The sequence below is a fragment of the Pollicipes pollicipes genome, unplaced genomic scaffold (assembly GCF_011947565.3).
Source record: "Pollicipes pollicipes isolate AB1234 unplaced genomic scaffold, Ppol_2.1 Scaffold_5724;HRSCAF=6776_pilon_pilon_pilon, whole genome shotgun sequence".
Lineage (NCBI taxonomy): Eukaryota > Metazoa > Arthropoda > Thecostraca > Pollicipedomorpha > Pollicipedidae > Pollicipes > Pollicipes pollicipes.
Window position 1 is genome coordinate 55,593,351 of NW_023596746.1, and position 10,481 is coordinate 55,603,831.

A 10,481-nucleotide genomic window follows, 5' to 3' on the forward strand; every position below is an offset into this window, starting at 1 on the left:
CCCTGTGTAGGGACGCAGGGGAAGGCTACATACAGATGTTTAATGGCTTCATATACAACTGGCGTAATCGTGAAACGGCGGCCGTGTTCGCTGTTGTTCATTATTAGCCCCGGCCGTGCATCGAACCAGCTAGTTGACTTTCGGGCGCCGTCTACCGAGCACACCACACGCCATACAAACCCCCATCCCATCACCAACACCACCCTCCCCATCCAGACAGGCGGCAGGTCTGCGTGCACGCACCACCACCAGAGCACCGGGGGCTGACGCCTCTGCGAGGGTGGCGCCAGGGCGGTGTGCTCACTTGTTTCCGAGCAGCACCTCCGGGGCGCAGTACTCCACCGTGCCGCAGAAGGTGGACAGCAGCTGGCCGCTCGACACGAAAGTGGCCGAGCCGAAGTCGATCAGCTTGACGTGGAACGTCGAGTCGATGATGACGTTCTCGTCCTTGACGTCACGGTGCAGGATCTCCAGCGAGTGCAGGTGCTCCAGCGCCGAGCAAATCTGCAAACGGGTAGGATCTCACCGCCCACCCATTGTGTGCCAGTCGGATGCCCGCGAGCAGAGCAAACTCCTGGGTAGATGCTATAATGACACCGATATTTTTAGGACCAACAAGTCAAAACCGGCTGATCGCGCCACCAAGCAGCCAGTCCCAGGCCTCCGCCGCCCGCGCAGACCCATCACACACGCAGACTGACCGTCGGTCAGCCTGGCGATGGCCGCGCCGAGGCGGCCACCGCTCCAGCCCGCGCAGTCGGTACCGACCCCGCAGCAGCGGCGCCGCGGATCCCCGCCGCTGGGGCGCGGTGGGCGGCCCCAGCGGGCCATCCCGCCGGCCGGCCCCCGGCGCCCACCTGACGGAAGATGTAGCTGGCGAGCGGCTCGTCCATGGCCGGGTCGCGGTCAATGAACTCGAACAGGTCCATGCAGCCGTGCCGCTCCATCACCATCTGCAGGTACTGCTCGTTCTCGTACAGGTCGACCACGCGGATCTGTCGGCGTAGCGCGCGGACGCGTCGGGGACAGCGTCAGACAAGACCGGCCCGACCGACCGGACCGGACCGGACCGGACCGGACCGGACCGGACCGGACTGGACCGGACCGGACCGGACCGGCTCGGCTCGGCTCGGCTCGGCTCGGCTCGGCTCGGCTCGGCTCGGCTCGGCTCGGCTCGGCTCGGCTCGGCTCGGCTCGGCTCGGCTCGGCTCGGCTCGGCTCGGCTCGGCTCGGCTCGACCAGCCAGCCGGCCGAACGGCAGGCACGACGGCCGACGACAGCACAGTCACAGAGCGCCCACAGCTGGATTATCACTCTTCAGTACGGCACTCTTCGCCCTCTGAGGACCAGAATTATGCACGGTGGGAGCGTGCAAACAATCACGGAGGTGGCCGTCGGTCATCCAATGACAGCTTGGGGCGGGTGCTCTCGCGAACGCCAGGCCGCAGACGCGTCCATACTAGGATGCCAACAACGGCCGCTGTTCAGCATTCGGCCGACGGGCAGAATCACGAGAGCCAGCAGCCCCAGCAGCGCCGCCGGCGCTGATCTGGTGCCCCTCCCCTCCGCTGCCCGAGGACGGACGGCCGCCGGGGCGCTCACGATGTGCCGGTGGTGGAGCATCGAGAGCAGCCGAGGACCTCGAGCGGCACGCGGCGGCCCAGCGTCGGGTCGTCCACCCAGTGGTCGGCGTGCACCTTGTCCTTGCGGATGAACTTGGTGACCACCTGCCGGCGGCGGCGGCGGCGGCGTCAGGCGGGGCCGGCCGCTCCCCGGCCAGACCGCGGGCACACGCTGACGACGGCCGGCCGCCTGCCACGCGCCGCTTCCCCCACGAGGCTTACTGATGCGAGGAACCACATGATGGTGTGCTGGACGTTCACGCCGAGGCTGCTCACGGAATGTTCCAGTGATGCCTTGGCCACAATCGTACCATGATTTACAGTGAGGCTCAACCAGGCAGGGGAGCCACGTACCGAGCACAAACCACAATTCCCCACATATGGTACGGACACCTCGGGCTTGGACACACAAGTACTGGGCACGGCACGCGTGAAGCGCTTTCAACACAGCTCCACAACACCTCCACCGATGCCATCGGAGCTCCGACACCCTAAGTCCAATCCGACCAGAGTGCAGCTATGTCTGGTGATCAGCAGCCCCCCACATATCCCACTTTTCACTTCGTCCTTGGATTTAGAGCACACAGTGACGGAATTCAGTCTGTCGACGCTGCGAACACCTAACCACCAGTGTCATATAACAAAGCCGCAGACGTCAACCGCAACTACGCACTGTGAACCGCCAGTGACGGACTCCACGAGAACCAAGTATACACGGTTGGTATGTGTTCCCCACCATACCATTCTTGTCGTCCATCTCCTCACCAGCATGCGGTCGCCGTTGCGGTACCCAAGCTTGACGAAGCCGAAGGCGCCCTTGCCGATCTGCTGGATGGTGGTGTAGTAGCGGCTGTAGTCGCCACGGCAGTGTCCGGCGTCCTCGCTCTCGGCAACGCTGGCCGGCGCCGCCGCCGCGCCCGCCGCCTGCTGCTGGATCACCTGGCGACAGGGCCGGCGCCGGTCGGCGTCAGCCGCCGCCGGCACACACGCCGCCGCGGCTAGCTCGGGCCCGGACTCGGGCCCGGCTGTACATATGGTGCGCAAGGGGGCACGCACAGGGGAAGGGACCACACACAGTTCCACTGCCCGGGAACTCAGCATACAGCCTGCGCACTCAGGCCGCGGCAACACACGGAGGGTACTTCTCGACACGCTGCCGACCCATCACCCGGAAGCTAAATGTTGATCGCCAGTGACGTAAATCAGGCCGCGCACCTACGCGAGGGACATTGTTGCCGTGACAGGGAGCTCACGAACGCGGGGATCAGAACAACGTGGCGGGGTGATCGACACGACACATACACTCTTATGGCACACACAGGCCACTCGCCGGTTACCAAAAAGCTGGCCAGATGTCTGTCATGCTGTCTTGTTTCACACGGCACTGCGTCCTCTTTGTTCGAACCACCGCTACCGCATCTCTCTCGGACGACAGCTCACTCTCGGCTCACACCCGATACAGCCTGGGTCTGTGCCGGGCCGGCACCCCGCATCAGACAGCCGGGCCCAACTTCGCCGGCGTTCGGCGCCGCCGCGCGCCCGCCCGCCCGCCGCGCGCCCGGCCGTGCCCACCTGTCCCAGGCTGAAGTGAGCCACTCCGGCCGACAGGTCACCGGAGAGCAGCGAGTCGCGCGGCTCGGGCCGGTCCTGGCCGACCCACAGGCAATACACGATGCTGTCGTCGTCCAGGCCCACCGTGCACAGGTCGTAGGTGATGTCTGCGGCGGCGGCGAGGTCAAACACGCCGCCAACGCAGCGCACACCGGCTCGCGGACGCCACAGGAACACTGCACTGCCAAGGCCTAATTACTGAAGACGCAACGCTTGCGGCTGCGGCACTGCGCAGCCCCTGATTGGTTAGTCAGCACAGAGACACGAGGCAAACCATCCGAGTTCACAGCAGGAGCACGACCCCGTCGGGCATGCCGACCTCCACAAGCGTGGGGTGCTCCGCGCCGCTTCGTTGAGTCGCTGAGGCACCCCCGTCCCCACCACTCACTGAACTCGCTGCCGTCCCGGTGCCGCGCCAGGGCCGTAGTACGTGTTGTCCGCGAGCGGCGGCCGGCGGCGCGGCGCCGTCCGCCGCGGGCAGGGCGTGGAGGTGACGGGCGGCCGCCCGCCAGCCGGCGAGCCGGGCGCCGGCGGCGGCTCGCTGCCCGGCTGCGTCTCGTCGCCCTGCAACCGGCTGGCGCGGCGTCGGCGCCGGCGGCGGCGGCGTGCGGTCGCTCGTCCAGCGCCAGCCGCGCCAGGCCCAGCCGCGCGCCGGCCGCCGGCGAGTGCGGCGCCGGCGAGTCGCCGAGCGGCGGCAGCGCCAGCGACTCGTCATCGCTGTCCAGCATCTCCATGTCCTCCTCGAAGGTGGGGATGAGCTCGCGGGATGTCCTGCGCGCGGCGGGCACGTCGGTCAGCGCCGCCGAGCCGCCACAGCCCAGCACAGAGCACGGACAGAACACCTGCTGGGGAAAACGTCCAAAACGGCCCTCGGGAGATCGCAGAACCGGCACAGAGCACGGACAGAACATCCTGGCCGGGGGAAAACGTCCAAAACGGCCTCGGGAGATCGCAGAACCGGCCGCAACACGCAAGGCACAGCTCCCGCAAGACAAATGAACGTCCAGAGATGAGCGTCAGAAATCCAACAAACACGACAAAAGCTCACTTCGTTTCGCAACTTCCCTGCGCATACCGCAGAGGGTGGCAGCAGACAAAACACTCCATCGCGCCGCTGGGGGCTCACCTTGCCGATGAGTGCGCCCTTCTCGTAACCGACCGTCAGTGATATAAAATTATGGTTGTAGTTTCTGATCTTCAGGTGCTCGTCCATGACTACAAGTCCCATAAGACTGGTGTAGGCCTGTAACATCAGGCAGTGGGCACTCCGCACTGCACCATCGCGTTTCATGCAGTAGAGGCGCGTGGGACGATAGGACAGAGCAGACGTTTACCGAGCGTCGTAGAGACAACAGTGGGCAGAGCATTCCCGAACGGGCACGGGGCGGAGATGAGATGGATCAACACGCCACGGCTCCCCAAACGGAGGCGGCCCGGCCAGACCCGGCTCGCCACCCCACCGACCGCAGCCGGCGTGGTGACGGCGGCACTCAGAGCGCTCTCGCGCCGAGCGAGGCGCCGCCGGCCCGCGCGCCACCGTACTCACGTGCACGCGTAACGACACGCTGTGGACGGGGGCGTCAGCCGACGGCGGCGCCGCCGCCAGCCGCACGCTGACCGGGAAGCTGCTGCCGTCCAGCCGCTTGGCCGTCACCTCCTGCACGCGCAGCTCCTGCCGGGCAGAGCGGGTCAGGAGCGACTCCTGGCGAACAGAGCGGGTCAGGAGCGGCTCCTGGTGGACAGAGCGGGTCAGGAGCGGCTCCTGGCAGGCAGGACTGTGTCAGGAGCGGCTCCTGCCGGACAGAGTGGGTCAGGAGCGGCTCCTGGCGGTCAGAGTGGGTCAGGAGCAACTCCCGGCGGGCAGAGCGGGTCAGGAGCGACTCCTGGCGGGCAGAGCGGGGTCAGGAGCGGCTCCTGCCGGGCAGACTGGATCAGGCGCAACTCCTGGCGGACAGAGCGGGTCAGGAGCGACTCCTGGCGGGCAGACTGGATCAGGCGCAACTCCTGCCGGGCAGAGCGGGTCAGGAGGGGCTCCTGGCGAACAGCGCGGGTCAGGCGCCGCTACCGTTGGGCAGAGTGCGTTAGGCGCGGCTACCGGCGGACAGAGCGGGTCAGGAGCCAACGCGGGGACGGCCCCGACCACGAGTGGTGCTGCCACTCGGCGCTATAAAGTGGGTTTGCTGCATGGCAGATGCCGATCTAATAAATGCCAGTCTCCAGACGCAACTAGCCACACAAGATAAGCCTGCTCGCGTTACACGACTCGGCGCCATTTATGGATGGGCTTTCTCAAAGGAGATCTTCCCAGGTCACGAACACGCTCTCTGGTGGTCTAGTGGTCCCCTTTATACGGCCCGGGACCCGACGGACGGCCCGGGGAAAACTGCTCGAGGTACGGCATGATGACATCGCTGGGACAGCTGGAGGGACCCTGGTCGGCAGGCACGGCTTGGCCAGCGCCGCGGCAGTTCGCCAACAAGCGCAGAGGCCCACCACTTCCTAACCAGAACGGAGACACAGCGGAGGCTTTCTGACCGACACGGGCTACATGGGCGCTGAAAGCCCTCTGTTTCTCCCGCTGGCTCCTACCATCAGCATGTGTGGAATGGCCGAGGACAGAGCCGACTCTCCAGCCCCGTGGTGGCAGCGGCAAGAGCGCGGGCCACGCTCACCTTGGGCACGGTGGGCAGGTCCGACGGCAGCTTCAGGGACGGAATGAAGTGGGTCACCTTCAGGCCGATAAACTCGTCCGGCTCCTGGCTGAACAGGTCACTGACGCAGCCCGACACGTCCGACAGACGGCCAAACCGATCACACGTCATCTGCCAACGGCCACCGCCAGGTCACACGTCACATGCAAACAACGGCCGCCAGGGCACGGGACACATACCGAAACCTAACGCAAGGTCATAGGCCACCTGCAACCACCTGACGCAAGGTCACGGGTCACATCTGCAAGCAGACAGCGGAACAGCACGGTTGCCCACCGGCCGCCGGCCGCCCGGTCACGGGTCGTGTGTAGCAGGGGTGCCCACTGGTCGCCTGCCGCCCGGTCACGGGTCGTGTGTAGCAGGGGTGTCCACCGGCCGCCGGCCGCCCGGTCACGGGTCGTGTGTAGCAGGGGTGCCCCACTGGCCGCCCGGTCACGGGTCGTGTGTAGCAGGGGTGCCAACTGGCCGCCTGGTCACGGGTCGTTGTGTAGCAGGGGTGCTACCGGCCGCCGGCCGCACGGTCACGGGTCGTGTGTAGCAGGGGTGCCCACCGGCCGCCGGCCGCCCGGTCACGGGTCGTGTGTAGCTGGGTTTGCCCACCGGCCGCCGGCCGCCCGGCCACGGGTCATGTGTAGCAGGGGTGCCCACCGGCCGCCGGCCGCCCGGCCACGGGTCGTGTGTAGCCCCCGGTTTGAGTGGGCCCGGGCCGCCCCTGCTCGGCCACACTGTCATGGCACGCCGAAGGCTCCAGCGACTGACGCCTGCAAAGCGTCGGAACACCACGCACGGTGGAGCCAAGTCACCGTCGCTATGCGACGAACAGCGTGCGACACCGCCTCGCAAGTGGCTATGACTCATGCAGTCGGGGCCATTCTGGGCGCATGCATCTATACATGGTTAATGATGACACGATGGCCGCCGCCGGCCGTCCGCCACCAAGGGCGTGCACGGACACGCACAAGCACCAGCTGTGTAAACGCCACTGGTCATGTGCAGATCCCACACATACTCTTGTGACGTCTGCCCGGCATTGAACCAGCGCTGGCCCATTGAAAGGTGAGGCCGGTGCCCGGCAAGCAGAGTTCCCAGCACGGCCGAGTTGCCCGCCAACGCTGCCTTAACAACCAACAAGTATTTTTTTCTGTCATTTAGCAACATAAATTGTAACATAGCTCCTGGATGAAGTCATTACCCTCTCGGCGCACCACTTAAATTTACACTGGGCCGGGCACGTGGAAACCCCCTTCCACAGACACGCGATTCCAGAAAACCACGTCACATAGTGCACATCGTAAATGTATCAGAAATTCATGACGTTTACGACTTGGCGTGTCCGCTCCAGACATTGATTACCAACTAAAGTTCTATGAATTTCCGGTGAACTGGCCACCAGCACGTGCAGATCGGTACCTGCGTCGCACCGGCACGACTCCGACCGGCATCCCCGCCAGCCGAGCCGGGCCGGGGCCGCAGGTGGTCCGGTTCTGACCGGCACCCCAGCTGGCCGAGCCGGGCCGGAGCCGCAGGTGTTCCGGCTCCGACCGGCACCCCAGCCGGCCGAGCCGGGCCGGAGCCGCAGGAGGCCACCGTACCTGCACGGTCTTCCGCTGCACCGGCTCCAGCACGGCGACGCAGCGACGCTCGGCGCTGCTCGTCTCGATCTTGCGCAGCCATAACGACACGGGGATGACGTCACCCCGCTTCGTCATGACCTCCACCTGGAAAAGGCAGGCAGCAGCGATACGGGTCACGTTTGGAATGCGTATGGTGACGAATGAGACCAAATAATAGATGGACGCCAGCCGACGTCGAACAGAGCTTTGAATTGGCAGAACACCAGGCCTCATGACATTGTGGAGACCTGGAGGCAGTATCCGAGCGATAATTGTCACCGAAGACGTGTCCACGGAGCGCCAATCTGGGGCCAACCCGATAATATGACTTGGCCGATACCACAAACGGTCCCTTGTCATGACTCAAGGTCCCACTCTCGCCACAGCAAACGTCGGCAGCAGCAAACCCCGTGCATCCTACCCCCCCCCCCCCCCGAGCTGCGGCACCCCTCAGCCTGTTGCCGCCCCTCCCCCGTCGCACGCACCACGTTGCCGGCGAACACGACGACGCTGCCCTCGGAGCTGAGGTGCGCCTCCTCCATGCGGGGCCGGCTCTCAGCCGCCACGAACAGCTCCTTCAGCCGCAGCTGGCTGAGCTCGGCGCCCGAGTAGCCCAGCAGGTCGGCGGCCATGTCGTTCCACATGAGAATCTGCCGGTCGGCGGGGCGTACCACATGAGGATCTGCCGGTCGGCGGGGGCGTGACCACCGACGCGACGCTAGCGCCCGAGCGCCGACGCCGGCGGTCGCACCGGGCGCTGTGACACGCGCGATCTCGGACACAGCGCGACGGGCGTCACCTTCCGACCGGCGGCGGGGTGCGGCGGGCCGGTTTCGCGAGACCGCGGCTGCTACCTCTGACCACGTCCGCCAACAGCGATCTCTATCGAACAATCGGACGTCGCGGTGGCGGCGTTGCCATGGCAATGACCGGACTCACCAGCTTCGACCACGTCATCAGCGGGGGCGTCTTTCGGCGCGAGCCGTCAGGGACGCCGGCACGTGCCGACATCGCTGATCTAACGGCCACAAAACCAGCCAGCGCGGTAAGCGACGCGGGCCCGAACGACCGCAAAGCCGCCGGCCGCCGCAGGGCGGCCGGGGCGCCGCGCCCGCCACCTCAGCCGGCGTCAGACCGGGACCGACCTGGGAGGTGCGGCTATCGATGGTGAACACGCTCTTGGTGGGCGTAATGAAGAGCGTCTGCGCCGTGAGCACGTCGGACGGCGAGAACGACTTGTAGAAGGCCCACGAGTCGTTGAGGCTGCGGCCGGCGGCGTCCGAGGCGCGCTGCTGGACACCGGTACGGCGAGCGCGCCGTCGCGCCGTTGAAGCTGAAGCTGAACAGGTTATCGCCTGCGGAGGGCGGTCACGTCAGGGCGGTGCCGCCTCCGGCCGGGGTCGCCGCCTTTTGGCCGGGTCGGGTCAGCAGAGCGCGGGCCGCGCAGCGGTGTGAGACGGCGACTGTGCGGTCACTGGGCTGTCGTGCGCCCTGACAGTAAACAACAGTAGGCATCGCAATACATTGCGCGGCGAGGGACACCGCCAGGTATGACTGCTATTTGGATCCGTCCCATGTGTAAGATCCAGTCTGCCACGGCCAACAACGACAGCTTGCAACACCCAACGGCCGAGGCCAAGTCTGAACAGTCCGGTGGTCAGTCCGACCGGGAGACCAGTCTCTCGGCCGGAACACTGCATCACTTGGGCCACACCGCGTCCGCCCGGGTCGTCCGCCGGTGGCTGACCTTTGAGAAGCGTGGCGTCCGGTTTGGGCCGGCGCATGGGCGGTGTGTCCCAGGGCATCATGGCGGCGGCCGTCGGGTGGCCCCCATCTCTGGTTGCCGAGAACGAGTCGTCGTCGACGGCGGCGGCGGCCCGGCGGCGGCGGCGGCTGGCTGGGCGTCAGGCCGAGCTCCCAGCGCCCGGCGGCGGTCGTCGGCGTCGGCGGCGGTGAGCGGTGCGGGAGCACCACCGGCCGCTTGCCCTGCCGGCGGCGCGGGTACGCCTCAGCCATGGCGGCACGCGAGGCACGCCAGGCGCAGCGGCGAGCGCGCGCGCCACCACCGCGCGGTAGCTGAGCCGAGGCGCACGCACGCCACAGCGCGGGCAGGACGCCCGGACAGCTGGCCGATGGACGGAGGCGGAGTCGTGTGGGTGGGCCACTGACGAGAGCTGGCGCGGACAGCTGGCCGACGGACGGAGGCGGAGTCGTGGGTAGGCAGACTGACGAGAGCTGGCGCGGACAGCTGGCCGACGGACGGGCGGAGTCGTGGGGTAGGCACACTGACGAGAGCTGGCGCGGACAGCTGGCCGACGGACGGAGGCGGAGTCGTGGGGTAGGCAGACTGGCGAGAGCTGGCGCGGACAGCTGGCCGACGGACGGGGGCGGAGTCGTGGGGTAGGCAGACTGGCGAGAGCTGGCGCGGACAGCTGGCCGACAGCAACACCGCAAATGTGGCGTTCCGGCAGGCGCCACACACAGACGGCAGGCGGGATCACACGGGACTGACACAGGCCTCGCCCCAGACACGGTAATGGCACGTGGCATGCCAGGACAGGAGGCGAACAGCAGGTAGAGCCACAGCGCTGGATACCATGTCGACGGAGGCGGAGCCCGGGAAAGGTGATACGGATCGCACGGGAGTGAATGTGACCACGCTGATGGCCAGGGAATAAGCAAGGCAAACCCGAAAGGCGATCAGAAAAGATAAAATCGGAAGCCACGCCCACGAGGGGGCCGCCGAGAATTGAACTGGTCATTATTTTCCCCATTTCGATACAATACTGTACATACTTATACAACATTCGGCATGCAATCGACTGCTGGGGGCGCAAGGCCACCATTAAAGTGATTTTTTTTATTTAGCTATTGTAGTTGAACAGCTGCTATTGCTTACGGAATCCAATATACCATCACGGAAA

At 66.1% G+C, this 10,481-nt stretch overlaps 1 protein-coding gene across 1 annotated transcript; it reads right to left on the minus strand.

The window, feature by feature from the left end:
* Positions 1 to 385: 385 nt before the first annotated feature.
* LOC119103234 (PAS domain-containing serine/threonine-protein kinase) lies at positions 386 to 8,832 on the minus strand (the record flags this gene model as incomplete). Its single annotated transcript, XM_037226676.1, is given in 13 exon segments — positions 386 to 504; positions 858 to 995; positions 1,603 to 1,640; positions 1,709 to 1,727; positions 2,388 to 2,472; positions 3,181 to 3,340; positions 3,919 to 4,075; positions 4,360 to 4,476; positions 4,780 to 4,905; positions 5,906 to 6,055; positions 7,537 to 7,662; positions 8,043 to 8,207; positions 8,703 to 8,832. Coding segments are annotated over 12 exon segments (1,394 nt in total), but the record flags the coding sequence as incomplete, so codon positions are not given.
* Positions 8,833 to 10,481: the final 1,649 nt, after the last annotated feature.